At 38.6% G+C, this 18,793-nt stretch overlaps 1 protein-coding gene across 1 annotated transcript in view; it reads right to left on the bottom strand.

Annotated features, from left to right (window-relative positions):
• Positions 1–450: 450 nt before the first annotated feature.
• LOC145500665 (uncharacterized) overlaps positions 451–18,793 on the bottom strand; it is a 43,921-nt gene continuing 25,578 nt past the window's right edge. The window contains exons 24-46 of the mRNA XM_081480192.1: positions 18,038–18,198; positions 17,616–17,775; positions 16,593–16,725; positions 16,326–16,518; positions 15,648–15,750; positions 15,330–15,443; positions 14,555–14,728; positions 13,857–14,096; positions 12,784–12,915; positions 12,386–12,520; positions 12,025–12,147; positions 11,385–11,510; positions 10,927–11,124; positions 10,285–10,479; positions 9,442–9,684; positions 8,729–8,968; positions 7,440–7,655; positions 6,412–6,474; positions 3,907–4,068; positions 2,906–3,070; positions 2,310–2,435; positions 1,152–1,360; positions 451–689 (exon numbers count right to left, since the gene is read on the bottom strand). Of these exons, the coding sequence (XP_081336318.1) occupies positions 1,152–1,360; positions 2,310–2,435; positions 2,906–3,070; positions 3,907–4,068; positions 6,412–6,474; positions 7,440–7,655; positions 8,729–8,968; positions 9,442–9,684; positions 10,285–10,479; positions 10,927–11,124; positions 11,385–11,510; positions 12,025–12,147; positions 12,386–12,520; positions 12,784–12,915; positions 13,857–14,096; positions 14,555–14,728; positions 15,330–15,443; positions 15,648–15,750; positions 16,326–16,518; positions 16,593–16,725; positions 17,616–17,775; positions 18,038–18,198 (3,611 nt within the window). The 3' untranslated portion in view covers positions 451–689. The remainder of the gene's footprint in view (positions 690–1,151; positions 1,361–2,309; positions 2,436–2,905; positions 3,071–3,906; positions 4,069–6,411; positions 6,475–7,439; positions 7,656–8,728; positions 8,969–9,441; positions 9,685–10,284; positions 10,480–10,926; positions 11,125–11,384; positions 11,511–12,024; positions 12,148–12,385; positions 12,521–12,783; positions 12,916–13,856; positions 14,097–14,554; positions 14,729–15,329; positions 15,444–15,647; positions 15,751–16,325; positions 16,519–16,592; positions 16,726–17,615; positions 17,776–18,037; positions 18,199–18,793) is intronic.

Below are 18,793 nucleotides of genomic sequence, written 5' to 3' on the forward strand. Positions count from 1 at the left end.
CACCATTAACATTATTATTACTATAGTTATTATTATTAGTAGTAGTAGTAGTAGCAGTAGTAGTAGTATTTGAGAGCAATTGTCTTTTGTTTGTTTTATTACTTCTCGCTTACAATCGATGACACAAACCGCAAATACTTTCGCCACGTTTCTGTGACATTCTAAACAAGACATTCCAATTCTCAGGTTTTCTCAGTTTTATCCATTTCTGTAAACTACATTTTGCTTCCTTTCTTAACTATTTCAATCACCGGCAATTGTTACTGTAAACAGGTTTGTGCTGTAAATAATTATCGTGTAAAGTTTTAGTGAAGAATTTTAATGAGCCCAATAAAATTATTATTATCATTATTATTATTATTATTATTATTGTTATTATTATTGCCCTTTAAAACCTTGCGGCTGAGTACGTGCACTCGACAGCGTTTTCAAAAAGTTTGAGTGTTTTTTTTAGTCTGGTAACTTTGATTCTCCTTCTTTTAGAATTAAACAACAGGGTATATAGTTTGATAACTTTTAAATCATATTTATTAATTAACATTTGTCAACATTTCACTTTCAGTTACAAGACAACAGTTGAGTATTGATGCTTCCATGTCTTACATACATTTAATGTTTTAATCATTCTAATCTGTGATACCATCTTTACGTAATCTCTTTAAAGTGAAGTGTTCAGAACTTCAGAATACCTGTAACAAAACAAAATTTAAAAAATCACAGTGAACTCGGATAATATATAGTAATGTAACTGCGGTTAAATTTGATCTAATAGCACTTCGTTTTCTGATAGTTCAAGATAAGAAGTTATACTTCTTTTAGTCTTACAAGGGGCGTAAGCGTTAAGTAAGCGTTAAGTTTATCAAGCCTTAGATCTATTAGGACATACAATACCAACACTAGGCAAAGTTCCGAAATATTCTGTATTGGATAAAACTCAGAAAGCGAGCAGCAAAATGATATCTTTGATCTGGACATCCATTTTCAAAAGTCTACTAAAGCCCCGCTTTTCTCTGATGTTTTGTTCGGTAAATATGTTTAACAACACTGGTTATATCAACAATAAAGCGCTAACTATACTGCAAGTAGTACACCAAATGCAACACAATTGCCTTAAGGTTGGCAATTTTTTTGCCACTACTTCTCTGCCTCACCTATCCAGACACCACACCAGGCGTGGTCCCAGCTTCGACATCGATCTTGACCTGCTTAGTAACCGAGCCATGTTTGTTGGTTGCCTTGCACTCGTAATCACCGGAGTCAGCGACAACAGCACCGGAAATAGTCAATTCAACACCCGTCAACATTAAGTCCAGGTCATACACATTGTTAACAGTGAGCCGCTCAGAGGAAGGAAGTGAGCCTGTACAATAATTGTTTGTTACAAATGTAGAAAGCATAACATTTATTACGATGGTTAAATATTGTATATGAAGTTTTTGATATCATTATTTAAATTTTTAATATCATTATTGGTAGTCTCACGATGTGCAAATTTGGAAAGTGAAATAAATACTTCCTAATTAACAATTGACTGTAAAACAACATTTTTCTAGGCCTATTGAAACAGGGTCTCATTCGTTGTAGTGTATTTAGCATATAAAGAAACTAAGAGAAATCATGGCTTCTAAGGCAGGTCGTATACGTTATTCACTTAGAAAAATATGTCTAACTTTTAGAAGTAATTACATGTTGGACTACACTCATTTCGATCACCATCAAAAACCTTTTCCACTTAAGAATATGAGAACCTAATTACGAATCGAAATCATGGCTAAATTCTTACTTGATACCACATATTTAAGAACTCCAGAGAAGAATAATTTCACCTATTTGGTACATACTTAACTTATACATACTCAGAGGAATTATTTTTTCTTAACCTATTAATAATCAAACGTTGGAAATATATTGAAAATTTCAAAGAGATGAGGCTGATTTTAATATCTGTGGTTTAAAATGCAAGAGAAAGCGAATAGACTTTTTACCCCCAGTAGAGCCTCGGCGGTACATCTAATAGAATTCTGGTTTGATTTTGCTACCCAATTATATCGTCTGGTTCTGTTGTCCGAAGGTCTAAAAGAAGCTTTTGAGTGGGCGATAACTAATATATAAATAAGTAGTATATAATCAAAAATCAAAAGTATTTTCTAAGCTAGATGAATTTGTTCCAGGGACTCAGGGTGATCATTATATGAAACTTACCAGCTCCCTGAGCGGAGCAATGCAGTGGCCAAAAAAAAAAACAAAAAAAAAAACAGAAAGCAGCTTACTGTGGCAAATCAACATGTCTGTATATCAAGTAACCGTACCTCCAACTTTTGTCCACGTGACTGTTGGTGTAGGATCTCCCGCAATATAGCAAGCAAGCGAAAAGGTTTCATTCTCGTAGGTTGTATACTCCGAAGTTGGAATAATCTGCGTGATGCGAACTGGGGCTGGCGAATAGGAAATAGAACGACTAGCTGCCTCAGTGTTCGTCAATGATTTGTGCAATTAAATGGTAAGCAAAAATAACTGATGTTAAGTTTCGTTTGGACATAGTTAGTAGAGGAGATTAGCCATTTACAATTTACTCAAAAGAAAAAAAAAAGATTTACCGAAAGAGAATAAGACGAATTTGATTTGACCATAACACCAAGATGGCGGTGAAAAATTGCAAATGGTAAGCACATTTTCTACTCGGATATTTCGGTCTACCGTTCAAGATGATCCGTTTACTTCAAAAAAAATTCCTGTCTGTCGAGCCAAAACTGTCTTACCATCTAAATTCTGACCGAAATTTCGGAATTTTTGGGTAAATGGTAAACAACTACTGTTTCAATATTGAGTGGACACTATCTGCATGAGCCAGCCAACTTTTGTAACTTAATATGGCTATTAAACTAAATAGATAATAATTACTTACACAAGCAGTCCTCCAGTGACGTACTTCCGGTGCTCGCTGTATTGGTACCAGCTGGGCATGCGTGACAATACGTTTGTTGGTCATTATCCTGATACGTTCCCATTGGACATTCCAAGCATGGCTCGATGCCATTATTAGTAGAGTAGTGACCAGGTCTACAGACAGCTAAAACGTAAGAGAAAACAATAACTGCGATTGGAAGTCAAGCACTCTAAGCTAATTGCTCAAGTCATTGAAGAGATACGCTTGAAGAAACTCGTTGTACAGGGAGAGAAAGCAAAAAGGGGTGCACTACAGCTTAACTAGCAGTGTACATTTCTTTTTCTTAATGAAAAAAAGAACTCATTCGTTTACACGTGAGTGATTGTACATGCGAATGACATTCAAATTCACAGCAACCAAGAGATATAAAGTGACGATTACACAGCCACGAGATCGTGCTCTACTTATGTAAAAATAGATGGGAGCAGAACCAATCATATGCGAAATTTCTGTTATAAGCAAAATGCTAAAGAAAGATGAGAAATCCAAAGGAGTCCACGAGAAACCTCTTGTTCAGAACATCGCATTTTGGCGCCGTTGAAGCTGCAGTTCGATAATTAATCTTAGAACTTTGTTATATAGCGAATATTACATGATGGCGCGAAGATATGAGTTTTATTTTCGAGAGGTAAAAACGATATTTTACAAACGCAGCGAGTGAGAAGAATATTTTTTTAACCAAAACATGAAACAAAATTCATATCTTAATTCATATCTTAATTAAGTTACGATGGCAAAAGAAAAAGAATATTCAAAATTCATATCTCCGAGCCACTGTGTAATTTTCTTTATATTATGTAGACAAACTCATTGTCTGCACAGTCGGCTCGTTTGTGTGCCATAGCTCTGCGTCCGCCGAGCTGTTGTGCAAGTTTAAAGCATGACTGTAATAGAAATTAAGACAATTTTGCTAACAGATAAACCGCAAATGTAATAGCAACATGAATCTTAAATCTTACGTTTGCAATCTGCCTTTGATTTGGATCCTGTGATGACGCTGGAGGAGTTCTTTGGACAGGGCTGGCATTCCGTTTTCCCCTCTTCGTCCTGATAGAAGCCAGCGTTACAATCTTTGCATATGTTAGTTGTGCCTTCGCTGTAGGTTCCTGGAGGACAGTTCACTGACAAGAACAGAACAAAAAATATCATTAACCACTAATAATATAATAATACGTAAAATTAAAATGAACGTGTTAAATTAACACGATTAACCTACGTATTTAATGAGGGTTTTTCCCACCCGATATTAAGCAAGTCAATCATGTTAATATAACACTTTCATTTTGAATTTCTGTGTTACATTACAAGACACATTGTGAAGTATATATGAAGTAATTCATAATACATTCAAGACACATTGTTTTCTAGCCATTGTATTTTCTAGTGCTTAATAATATAATATATAATGGTAATTGAACTGAGTGGAGTGCAATTTGGTCTGAAATCATACGCGTGATTTCAAAATCGAACGAGCGCGCAGCGCGAGTTCGATTTGAAATCACAAGTATGATTTCAGACCAAAATTGCACTCCACTCAGTTCAATTGCCACTTTATTAGATCCATTTTGAAATCGCACAATTTTATCGCCTAAATTTTTAGAATTTATGTATATTGTTCCAGTAGCCGGTTTGTTAAAAGAAAAAGCGGAACCGGAAACGCCTTTACGTTTCATTTAGTATGCAAAACGATGTCATGTGACGAAAACTCACCGAGCATGACGAAGAAACAAGCGCTTTTGAAGTCAGAACGAAAATAGTCTGCTTCAGGTATAAAAGTTCAATTCTCGTCGCCTGAATCAATGATGGAAGGTCTTTCTTTCTTCGGTGGTTGAGGCTGAGACTTTTCATTGTCTTTGGAGAAGGAATTTGAAGGTGCATCCTGCGTAATTCTGCGATGGATTTCTTTTGAGTTTTGAAACTCCCTCGAGTGCACGATGCCCAGTGGATGGTACGGTTTTTTTCTTTCATACCGTTTAATGGCATGTTTTTAAGGGAGTCCAGCTCCTTATCACCTCCGTTTCTTTTTGTGACCTCGGCGAAGGACTCAATACTCAGGACCTTGTCAAGTTCTTGCGGCGCCATTTGTTTCAAGATATTTCCAAGATGGCGGGACTAACACCAGCTTCGTAAGACGTTCATTCATTCACTGTTTTGTGGAGCGGGGCGTATTTTGACTATGTTTATTCACAGCGACAGATTTGAGCTCTTTTGTTGCTTCGTTTGAAACTAACAGAAACCTGGAAACATCTACCTTCTTGAGATGGCCCTGAATTTGTTGTTGTGTGGTTTTCGTTTGTTTATGTTTTACTGGACTCGGTATCATACGGATTTTGAGCAGATGTTGAAGAAAAATCGCCAAAATATTCGTCAAAATGGACACTGAAAGTTGGAAACTTTCATTAAAGTAGGTGTTCAGCCTGAAGGAGCTGATAATCGTCATTTAGAAACTGTAATTAATTACATTCGTCAAGTTTTTTTGGAAAAAAAACACAATAACAACAGAGTTTTGGCAATACTAGTTGCTAAATTCTTCACACAATGGCTTTTTGTCTTTCATTTTCCTGAAATTTTATTGTTTACTTTAAACTAATATTGAAATCTGATTTGTTGTTTTGTTTTACTGTCCCATTCTCAATGGCTGAGAAAAAGGTGCGATTTAGAGCAAAAAATAGTGCGATTCGTGAATAAATCGCACCATTGAGAGCCAATCAGATTGCAAGGATAGCCAGTGATTTCAAAATGGATTTAATAAAAAAATAACATCGATAATGGTTTACTAATATGGTATCCATACATAAAATGGCTCTTAATCTATTACTAATACATTACAGAAACCAGCGAGGCTAAAACTCACTGAGGTACGTATAAATAGAAGTAGTCACGGTGGAAATTGAATATATACTAAGTTAGGAATATTTCAATTAAAATACAGGATATAAAGGGATGATATGCCTTATATATAAGAATATTCATTTTGTTAAAGAAGCCACGTCACGGTTTTCCCATCTTGAAAAGTTAAGCCTAATTTTTTCCATTTCATGGTTTCCAATCCTCGCTAATCTTCTCCATCCTTGTTCTTTTACGGTTTATTATTATTATCTCTTGTGCTTTTTCTTTCTTATTTAACTACTGTTTTAAGGTTTCCTTCAATTTAAAGGTATTTTTGTATGTGACCAAAATAGCTCAAAATATCATGAATGAGCCCCTTCAAAGAGTTCTAAGCATTACTGTAGGCATATCCCTTTAGGCTGAATATTTTCAACAACGTGATAGAAGTTACGCAAATAACATTGTCTAACTTGCATTTAATCGTGAGATTTCTGATATTGTATGTAAACGCACATGTTGACATGAAAGTAGTCGTAATACTGTGCGTAATGTGTGAAAATGAATTCAATTTTAAACAGGAGTAAGTACAGCTATATCATTACTTGCGTAAGGTAAGCAACTTTAATTTCACTTACAGCAAATGGTCTGCAACAAAATGCTCCCGTCGTGGCAGAATGAGCCGTCGTAGGAGACGTACGCTGAGACAAAATGAAGCAGGCTTGATGGCTATCTCCTAAATAAGTGTGCTATATATGGGTCTTAAAGCACCATACATACAAAGTATGCAACACTTTTGAGTGCTGTACCATGGGATATCTCACGAGTCTTTAATTTTCTCAGTATACACAAGAGTTTTTGGTCGAATGTTTATAGCCAATATACTGGTGACAAGTGGAATATTCCATGGTATACCACCTCAAAAGCGTTGGATAACTATTTTATACGTCATGCCATTGACTACAGCAGTTGGATAATAAATTTCTTATTAGATGTTTTGGTGTGTAGTATCGCTTTACATTTTTATTCGTTGTTTGTATTTTGACTAGCCTCGCCCTACGGGCTCGTCAAAATACGGGGCAACTAGTAAAAATATTAACCTCTTACTAACCGAGCGCGAGGGCCGTACTGGGGAATATTGTCCCGAGGTCGTGGCAGTACGGACCGAGCGTAGCGAGGTCCGTACAAAAACGACCGAGGGCCAATATTCCTCAGTACGGCTCGAGCTAGCTAGGTTAGTAAGTAGTTTATTATATGGCACTCGAGCCATGCTTGTTTTGAATTTGCCGGCTTTCGAAAACAAAAAATATACAGCTTATGACCGTTTCTATGGAAACGGTCCGTATGGCGAAATCCCGACCAAGAAAGAACCAATCAGAACGCTCGAATTAACCTCAAGACTACCTTGCCATATAATGAACAGCTATACTACACACTAAAACCTCTAATAAGATGTATGTAAGATGCATGAAATAAAAGATAACCAACTGGGAGAAGTTCATGATAATGACGACAATCAAACTACCTTCTGAAATCTTCGAAGGGAAACTGGCGACATGACAGTCTTGAAACAAAATTGCAAAGTGCATGCGTACCATTTTCATAAACTGTCATCTATTGTTTCATGCAAGTGAGGCATGCGTTAATACAATTAATCTGTTCTTACCCATACAATCTGGAGGCTTTGTTAAGATAGAGACTCGGTCATTTTGAGACACCCACTTGTTGCTCATACATCTGTAGTAAGGATTCTGGAATAGACCAGGTAATCCTGGGGGAGATGGGTTGAAGAAGTATCCAGGATTGCATCTCAACTGTAGGAACAAACCGAGCTTCATGGCGACTCCATTCTTGGGATGAGGAATTGTGATGCAAGTTGAGCCTATAGGATAAGAATTTCCAAACAAAATTTAATGTTTTGGGAAACAAAATTAAACAAGGAACTCAGTATGAACAAGCCAGGAAAACTACATGTTTACAAGTCATTTAAGATGTGTCTATTGTTCATCGGGGTGCAAGAAATTAAAGGAAAGATGAATTTACTCGTTTGTCTCACGATGGAGTCACTTTGAGATGTGATCGCATGCAAAAAAATCAACATTTTAAAATGACTCCATTGTGAGACAAACGAGTAAAATTCATCTTTCCTACACGTTTAAAGTCTTATTTTATTTTCTCCCAGCTCTTTCTCTTAAACTGAGCTACACCTTGAAGATTGTATAAAATGAAAGCGTACCTAAAGGGAAAACTGTCACTTCCCCCTCCCCCCCCCAAAAAAGCAAACAAACAAATAACCAAAAAAAAAAAAAAAAAAACGAGGAAGAAAGGAAAGAACTGAGAAGTGACGAAAGTTTAAGGAAGAAAGGGAAAAGAAGACTAAGGAAAGAAGACTAGATGTAAGGAGGGCTGAAAGTCAGACAGAAAAGAAGGTCAGAACGTAGGCAGGCAGGAAGGAAAGAAGAACAGCGGGCAGACAGGCAATGTATGGAGATAGGAAGGACAGGAAGGGACAGGAAGGAAACATGGTAGCAGAAAGCCAGGAAGTAAGAGAAGAAAGGAAATTACTAATTAAGGAAGTTTGGTGGAAAAGAAGGAAGGAATGTTGGCACAAAGGAACGAAGGAAAATATGAACGAACACGAACGAACGAAAATGAGAATGGGAAGATAGACGGCCCAGCTATAGGGGCCCGTTTCTCGAAAGCCTCGGAAACTTTTCGGGCCCGTAAAGCCATTTTTAGTTCACCTGTATCTAAAAATGGAGGAGTGTATACGCCTGAAACGTCTTGTATGAAGGGAACCTCTGACCATATTAAGAATATGCGAATAAAACAACTCTGTAATCATAAGGTTTGAGATTTTCCTATGGCTTTCCGGTTGCGAAAACTTTCCGGAATCTTCGAGAAACAGACCCCAGTTGTTAAAATATTAATAAAGTGCATCTAAATATCACCTACCTTCTAAAGTGATGTTGAAGATGCAATAAGCGACATTTCCTGCTGCGTCAGTAGCAGTATATCGTATTGTTAGCGAAGTATAAGTTTTCATCTCGAATCCTGGCTGACGATTGGATAGCACACTGGCTACACCTACATTATCAGTGAATGTTGGAGGTTTCCATGTGACCTTCTTTTGAAGAGAGTTAGTTTTATCTGAGAAGGACGCCGGACAACCTTGGACTGACGGCGCAGTCACGTCTGAAATCAAATAATGTTTTTATATTTGTTAAATCTGCTACGTACAAATATGTCTATAGGTCACGTCTTAACGAGTCCCGGGACCCGGGGCGTCTGGTGCCGTAATTTATGTGTTAGCCAGTGTGAAGACATCAATGAGGACACTACAGGTTATGCCCCAGCCTTTTTTTGGTGCATGGATGCCCCAAAAGATCACTGGAACCCTTTTATATACTCTTGGGTAAAGGGAAACGCTGCAAGAGTTAAATGTCATGCTGAAACAGACAACGCATTGACTCTATTAAAACATTGCTCGACCACCCGTTCGATCCGTATTTCAACATGCTAAGCATTAGATCACTGTGGCATGCGTCTTACGTGAAAAACCCTAAACATACCAAACTGTCTTAAGCGTACAGATCGACTTTTTATCGATTTATCGCCAGTGCAATGTCGATGAGTTGCATTCAAAAATAACTCATAGTCAAGCCTACCATTCACAGTGACATAGAAGCTGCAACTCTTCTGTGTTCCACTGTCACTGGTTCCTATCCACGTGACCCGGTGTCTGCCAACAGGGAAAGGATAATTCTCATCATAGTTGCTAGGCGACACTGTCACGTTCTTCATATTGGTTCGTGGAAGCTGCCACTTGTATCCAAGCATCACTGTGGACTTGTCTGGCTCAAGTTCTTCTACTCTGTCGATTGGACACGCGATCCATGGATCCGTGTAAACTGTAAAGGTAAACGAATTTAGGCAATCCGAGGAAGGTGTGAATACAGTTGTAATCGTATACGTCCTCCGTCTTCTACACAATCAGTTATTAACGGGATTTATTCCAAGTGCCAGCGTGTTTTATATCTACATGTATATTTATTGCAGGTCACGGCCCTGAATCGACTTGTAAACTGCAATTTTTTTTATATAATAAGTCAAATTATTCTCGCATTTTGATTGGTTCTTACCAAGAGACGCGGGATCATCGTAGAGTAGAGGAAAATGAAAGGCTTACAAAAATAAAAGAAAATAATTCACAAACGCGAATTAATTTCTCAGGGATTTACTTATGCAAAAGCAGGTTCCTTGATCAGAAAGGTAAGCCATAAAACTACAAGAAGTGTTCAAGAGTTATCGTGCGAGATCAATCCTGACGGTGTCCGGTTCAATACTTAGAGAATATTGGATCGGCAGTATAGAAAAATCGGATTGGTTGATTTTAGAAATTCTTGGCCCTCTGAACTAACATAGTCGTGTAATAAGAAAAGATATCGAATGAAAAATTTGGACAGTCTGAGGAAGTTTGTATTGCCCTCCCTGAATGAATATGAACTGACCTCTTACACAGGAAAGTGGCGCTATCTCGCTCCATGAAGTGTCATCTTGACACGTAGTGTACCTAGGACCGCTGAGTGCATATCCATCGCCGCAATAGAAGACACACCGTGTCCCGTATTCGACGTCTGTTTGGGAGCATGACGACGGGACCACTCCACCATTGTAAGGTACAGTCAGCTTTGGACAAACGACCGCTGAAAAGTTCGTAAAGATAAAACAGTAAAAAGAAATGAATTGGATATTTCCCAATCTATCTAGAAACTGATCAAGCGTCTTGCCAAAAATATTTGAGCGATAATACCCAAAATAGCCTCCATTTCGCGCGAAAATATCCTCGGATATTCTCCCTTGAACATTTTCTGCTCCTCGAAGCTCACAGTTTTCCTCGAGCCTCACCCTCGGAAAACTGTTCGCTTCTCGGAACAGATAATGTCCGCGGACAAATATCCGAGCATATTTTGGCGCCAAATGGAGGCTATTGTTTATTTATGAAGTTTGTACATTTTCTAGTAACAAATGACAAAATTTGGACCTTTAATCCGCGTCTCTGAGTGGTGTAATACGAGCGAAAACTCTCTGAGAATGCGATGGAAACTACATTGGTTACTACTGCATGCAAGAAACACGCTTTAAGCACTTACGTTTACAGTATGGAACGTTTCCTTTCCACATTCCGTCTAACTGGCAAACCAAATATTGAGCTCCGCCCGCCAGGTAATGTCCAGCCACACACCCATAGGTGCAGACCGTGTTACGTTTGATATTTGCACGATCATCAGTGCAGGCTGGCGGGGTAATAAGGCCACGGAATGGCGCTTCCAACGGGGGGCAATAAATCTCTGCAAAACACACATTACCACATCAGTCGACTGTGAAAAATAATGATTTTAGTGTAGGGAATGTGTACATTTGTCTGTAAGACCGGGGAAAAACATCAGGAAGAAAAGAGAAATGGCAACCAGGTCCAAATATGACGACCATACCACAATAATCGACGCCGGGCGATTCGAGTAGACCATCTAATTAAGGTGTACAGACGGGAAAGAAGTCAAAACGTTCATTAATTATAGTTAATATAAGTTAATGATCATTTTTATACCTTCACAACTTTTGTCGTCATCTCTGAGTCGATAACCAGGCAGGCAGGTGCAGTAATATCCGCCTTCATAATTGCTGCATTTATGGTCACAGCCACCTTTGTCCGGTGAAGCGCATTCATCGATGTCTAACAGAAGAAATCAGCAAGTAATGTCAACACAGCTGATATAAGCTAAGTTCAGAGCTATCTTGAACCTCAATGTGTAAGGCAGCGTTGAATTCGAAAAATAAGCTTAAAGGATTGGCCGTTCTCGCTCACGTGCACTAGACTTGGTCATTTCAAGTTGTTTTCAATTTGGCAAAGAACGGCAAAGAAATGTACCAAGAGTTATTACGCAAATGCACAGCCATTGTTCTGCTCAATAAACGTTTTGTTTAGTGACTTTCCCGTTGCCGTCGCCTTTGTAATTTGCTTAAACTCCCTAACGACCAACAGAACCGACGTGCATTGAATAAGCGAGACGCTTAACCTAAGTATGTTTTCTTAAAGAATGTAACAGCTTTGTCCTTAACTATGATAGAAAATAGAACGTAAAATATGAGTAATGCTTAGAAAAGTGTATGACAATAATCATTCAAATAATGACAGCACACATGCACACACTGCTTACTTAAAGTTTACTTGCTATGGGTTCCCTTACCTTCACAGCCCATTTTATCAGCTTTAAGTTTGAATCCTGCTCTGCAATCGCAGTTAAAGCTTCCTGCAGTGTTGTTGCAAACGTGTTCACATCCCGCGTTATTTAGGCTACATTCATTGAAATCTAATGAAATTGAGAACAACTAATATTTAGAACACTTAACGGAATAGTCGAGTTTCCAAAAAAAAATCCTTACATTTCAGTTAAAAAATATTATTTATAGTAGTAAAAAGACATGCTGTTTGGGGGAAGGAACCCGCGGTCCTAAACCGGACTCGGGAAAGCAGCGTGAATCGGGCCTAAAATATTGATTGAGCTCCCCATGGCCATGCCAGATATGTCTTTTAATTTGGCTTCTCACCTTCGCAGAGGAATTCGCTGTTCTCTTTAAGCTGGAATCCCTGTTTACATGTACATAGATAACTACCGGGAGTGTTGACACACAAACCATTGAAGACATCACAACCACCATTGTTGGCATGGCATTCATCCTTATCTAAGAAGATAACAGAACAAAACATGAAAAGGAACATGACTAAATTGATATGCCGATCAAAAGCTCTTCCCCAAACTGATTGACTTCTTCTACATGTCTAGATTATCGTGTAACTATAAATAAACATGTTAATTTGGTTCCAAATCTCTGATGAGATAGAGTCAAATTTATCGCATTCATCAGAAAAAAATTAGTAAACCCTGGTTTCACCAAAGTTTCTGTCCAGTGTGAACGATATAAAAGCTTTTATGCTAACGACTTACCCATGCATGTCTTGCCATCGTAAGCGAGAGTGTAACCGGGCCAGCAGCCACACTTGACTTTCAGGTTACACAGGTTATAACAAACCTGTTGACAGCCGCCATTATCAAGCTGGCACAGATCTGCCAAGGCGCCTGTACACGAAGAAAAAACGACAGACGGTGTTAATATCTCTACAGTACATAACGGCATCAGACTAAGTTTAAAACGTTTATAGTTAACTTTCTTGAAGTAACTACCTTACCAAAAGGTAACTGTTTTCTCATTAAAACACGTTGCAAGTGGATGAGTCATACCGCGACTTCACACTGTATACATGTAAGCGTCACCCTTTGTAATTAGATGCAGTGAAACCTGCTTATAGGATCCTATTAATAAAAAAATCTTTAACTGTTGGGCTAAAATTGTGTACCGGTAATTTAAACTCCTATAAAAGAATCGTTAGAACAACAACAACAACAACAACAACAACAACAACAACAACCATTTATTTGTTAGAGCCCAATATTTTATTAAAAAAAGACCACGCCCACATGGACTAGTCGTTGCACCCACTGAGCAAGCGCCTTTTCTTCGCAGAAAAGTAAAACCAAAATAGCCTAAATTCACAGTGGACATTATTATATGATAACACTTTACTAACTCTAAAAATTCTAGGTTCTCATACAAAGGTCTCTTTTGTAAGAAAGGTGCTAATCTATTAACGCATTTTGTCTACAAACTCTAATGCAAACTTTGAATAGCATTTCATAGAAGACCATTGGGAGGGGGAGGGGAAGGAGAGAATAACACCTCTGTGTTCACCTGTTGAATCTAGCTAGATCTGGGTACATGTCTGAATCTAGTCAAGAGAAGAACTATCTTTCAGAAACTAGTTTCAATTAAAAAAAGCGCTATCAACTTTTCGTAGGGAAATTTGCCTTCTCCAAGAGCTGACAAAGGATAAAATGGCGAGAAAGTCCTCTTCATAATGGCCTGTTAAAAGACGACCAAAGACAGCAGACCTTTGTCAACAAAGAAGAGGCAATGATTTGTTTGTTCGCGTGTTCATTTTTGGCTTTCAAACTGCACTTACCAACTCTGGAGTAGACCGTCACCTCGCACATGGTCAGAATTCCTTCTCCAAACATCTGCACTGACACGTATCGTCCTGGGATTGGTGGATCACACTGAACTCTCAGAGCTTGTCCCTGGCCCACAGTCCTCACACGGTCGTGACATGTTGGGTTCTGTAAGTTGTCTTTATTGACGCCAACTCTGACGTCAAAGTTTTTGAGTCGTTCAAAGTAGTTATGACGATTTACTATCATGACGTCTGGTAATAAAGAAAATCTAGTGATAAGGTGGCTTACTACATTTTCAGGAAGTAAAACTGCTTTTTTAACTCTTATGATAATGTTCCAAAAACGTTTACATAAATTTCTCTAATCTCTATTTTAATTGGTAAGTCTTTAACAATAATACGCGACACTTGGACAATACACTCATTTTATAAACGGGAAAGAATAATCAAGTGCTTAAGTGGCGATTCAAGACTAACATTTTTAATGACTTCTTTCTCTAGTCTATCCTTTGCCTATTGTAAAAATATCTCAACATCTTTTATTCTATTTCATTTGCGAATAGACCACTAATTCATGCAAACAAATAGTTTTGCATTTGAACAACTAATTCATCAATGGCATCTGTCGGTCTGCAACCGTAATTTAGTATTACGGAAAAAAAAAGGTCCCAATTAGTATACGTAGTGTCAACAGGTCACTTGTCACGCACCTGTCACGATGTACTCCCTTCCCAGATCAACCCTCCACCACGGGTTCATTTCCTTCTTGGTGTGTGTGCAAGACTTGTCATCATAGTAAGTGGAATAGTTTTCATCAACAGCTCGGCTGCTGAATCCATTGTCAGCGGTACTCGACTGTTCTGTCTTCTTCTTGTGAGCAAGATCTATAAAAGAAAGGTTTAGATCTGTAATTTACCCCGTAAAATGAAATTTTTAGTAAAAAGATAAAGATGCTTAGCGCTGCTGTGCTTATTGGGACATGGTAACTAAAAGAAAAACTATTCAGTGCAAGCTGCACCTAACCTTTCTCGACTGGTGAGGGGCTACTGTGAAATCTGTTTGACCTTCACAAAGAGCAGCCGAGGAATACTTGAACAAAAATTAACCCAGATAGTGGCAAGAAGTCTAATTTGTCATCATTCAAAATAGATTAATGAAAAGATTCCCCGTGTTAGCCTCAGTTGCAGGCTAGTTCCAGTCCAGTACCGAGAATATGAAACTGGTCTGTTAAACACACGCGTCCTCGCCGCACCCTTCTTACGCTGCTTACGCTGAAGTAAAGCTGATAAAAGAGCTCGGCGTTTTGAAAGTTCCTGCTGAACGTATAATCAAAGCGAGTCTATACATCACGTTTGTGAAAGATTATGAAAATTTTCGGAAACTCGAGAACAGCTTGATTCTTTCACTTTTAGAAGTGAAAAATAACAGTTGTCGTTGTGATAACTTTTCATTGGCCTATCGTAACTATGAAGATATGAAACTTACTTGCAGCGAACTTGCTACAGACGCTTACAATCGGTTCATCCACGACCTCAAACCGCTGATCCAGTCTTGCTTGATCAAAATATGTACACTTATCAAGATGAACGTGCGGGTCGGCTGTAGATAGGAAATACAGATGAGATGTTAAGTAACAATGGCACACTCTTCAATAAATGTAAGACTCTTTGATGATTATATTCTAGTTTTTCCGAAACCTCAAGGCATATGCGCCACGCCTTTATACCTTTAATATAAATAGGCGTGTGTGTATAACAAATGAGTAGGCCGCGAGTTAACAAAAGAAGGGAGTGTAGTACTTACTGGGAATAAAGCTGAACAAGAGATGTTCCTTGTTTAATGAACTGTCACTGTTTTCACACTTGCTGCTCAGAATTAAATCCTCGCTGTTCACTGGTATCATTTTCTGAAAATTAAGCATTCAACACTCAGTGCTAGTAAATTAAAAGTGACACACTAAACTTGAGTAGAATTAGACTTCGAAAATGCCTCAATATGCATTGACTCCTAAACGCCGTCCTTTGGCTCGCTGAGGAACTTCCCACGACAGAAGTTATTTTTGACAATAACCTGGCAAAGTGGGAAGAAAGTAGTGCAAAGCAGAACGCAAAACAATACCATTGGCCCAGTTTATCCCATAGTGCTCATTTATCGCCCCGAATTAGACTTTTTCTAATTCTATTGACGCACAATGGCGACTGAAATGCCAAGTTACAATTACGAACGAAAAAACAAAACGCCAAAAAAGCGAAAATCCTCAGAATTTCTAAAATTTATCTCGCGAGCTCGCCCCGATGTTCGATCGAGGTGTTTTGAGAGTTTCGCTGCTGTTTAGATCTTGCGATCACAGGTGGTAATAGGAAAAAGTTTTGTTTTTTTAATTACCATTTTATTGGAAAACTCCCAAGTATCAAATGGTTACGAACAGCAACCCTCCTTCTCGAATATTGTACCTTTGCATATAAGTTTCCATATACTTACCCCTGATTTTGTGTTGACACACTTTTTGCTTCCAACGTGTTGCAGTGACCCTCCGTTGGTGAAACTGAACTGATGTCCTTCACACGTCGAAAATAAACCGAGGGTGACACCATCATTGACTGCTCCTACTGGCTGCACACATTTTCCACTCTTTGTGTGTTTCAGATTGCCATTGCTAAGGATAAACTCTAATCTGCAGTTAACAGAGATACCAAGTTATTAAAAAGATCTATGAATTTTTGTCAACTCCCAGACTAGTTGTATTACCTGCTCTCACTACATCCGCTATGTATGAGTAGCTTGGTGCCTTCTGCAACATTGTTCCCTCCTCCCTGTGGATGAATGCACTTCAAAGAGCCAAGATGGACCAAAGAACCAGGACCATTTAAGCTTGTCGTACCTGAGGACAAAAAATATATTCATAAAATACCTACGTTTACTTTTTAGAGTTACATGATCGCGCTGTAACGTTCGCTGCGGTTGACATGTAAAAGCATCAGCCCTATGCCTAAGTAATACACGCATATTTTCAAGTTTGAGTCTTTGAGAACTCTGTCTTTCCTATATAAACGTCTACGTTTGCGTCCTCCAGTCTTTTCCCTCTCCATCTAAAGGCGTCTACGAGTCCAAAAAGGGAAATTCTATACGGATAACGTTTCTCTTCACAGGTTCCTGTAGTGTCTCTGATTGGTTCGGTTTTGAATTTCCCGCGCAACTAACGGCCCCCTTGAGGACTCCTATATGAAAAAGTCAGGGGTGGTCGTCGGAAAATTTGAATAAGACCCCTAAAGGAGACCAACCTGGGTGTGGTTTGAGCTTTATTTCACCGGCTAAAACATAACACTTTAAAACGGACATGACAGCGTTTTTTTTTCTTCTATTACTATCGCTTCTCGTCCAACCCTAAAAGATACCTTGACAACCAAAAATCACAAGTAGCAAACCCTTGCGTGAGGCCAAAACCCCACTCCCCCCCCCCCCCCCCCTCCACCACCACCGGTCTAGCAGCCGAGAGAGAAAACTCAGATCTCCGTAAAATCTATATTAGTATAGATTTTTTTAAAAGAATGTTTTAGGTCGAACCTTTGATCTCAGGCTGTACAGTCGTTTTCAAAAATGTATTTAGCGTTATAAATCGGCGAGATGAAAAGACAGCTATAATCACTATGGCTTTCGGTTTATTTTCCTTCTTCTCGTAATTTTTCTTTATCGATTCTTACAGTAATTTTTTGACTATTTTTTTTTTTGATTGCAATGTAGAAAAGGCGTTTTAATTATTTTGCCACTCACCGACCGTCCAGCACTGGTTAGCTCTTCTTCTCTTAATGGATCTGACCGCTAAGTCACACTGAAAGTTTTGATCATCCTGCTTCGGGTCACACTTGGTTTGTATGAGCTTTGAACCCTGTGTAGCTCCGTTTGTATCGATACAATGTTTAGACCAAGAGTTCTGTTAATTTAATATAAAAGATAACCCACGCAAACGTTAGTCGTGTCGTATCACTCAGAACTCCAAATCATCTCCATCGCTCGCTGGTTGCTGCAAACATTGAAAGGGTGGCAACACGGTTTGTTCAATCAACGGCTGAAGGGACGGAGAGCCTTTCATTTGAATTTTACGGTACCGGTTCCTGCAAAACTCAGTCAGGCATGCACGAAATATCTCTTCGAAAAAGGTAACTTCCAGACTTATCATTATTTTCCAGACTTACCATTATTTGCCCTTTAAGAGTGTATACCCAATTCTGTTTCTCATCTGTTTCATTACAACCTGTTACTTTAACATAGGCGCCATCTGTCTTGGAGTCCACGTACAAACAGGGTCCACGTCTGTCATCTGTCGCCGATTGCTGATTCTCTATCAAGAATATTTCTACAAGCACAAAAAAGTAAAGTTCTCAGCAAAAAGCAGATTCAAGAACAATTACCAATAACTGATAGTTTTTAACAAGTAGATAATTAACGATGAAGACGATAAATTTCGATTGCATACATGACCGTGCTGTAATAATACCAAATTTGGTGTATGATCAGTTACAGCTGCATCGATCGGTTCTGGTTGATACATTACGAACAAATTGATAGTGAGTGTTAAGAAAACTCAGCCTTGGCACCAAACGTGGTAATGTAGTTAAGTCCATAAGCTTGAATACTAGCGGAAAACGAAACAGCGGGAGGTCTAGGCAATCCATAATTGATTTGGGGATTCTGTTGGACAGAACTAGACTTGCTAAATTCGGTGGACATGGTAATCGATGAGTTGTAAATCTGTAATCAACTTATCCGTCATTTTGTATTGTGGTTGATTGATGAGTCGACGACTTATCAATGACAGAAAAAGTATGTGGCCAGTCGATTAGTCATCGATGCCTACACATTGATTTCACGATCCGATGATTTGAGGACTCATCGCTATACTGCACATCTATTACGAATTTACGTTCTATCTAATTTTCAAAGTGAACCCC

Source organism: Orbicella franksi, chromosome 10 (genome assembly GCF_964199315.1).
Source record: "Orbicella franksi chromosome 10, jaOrbFran1.1, whole genome shotgun sequence".
NCBI lineage: Eukaryota > Metazoa > Cnidaria > Anthozoa > Scleractinia > Merulinidae > Orbicella > Orbicella franksi.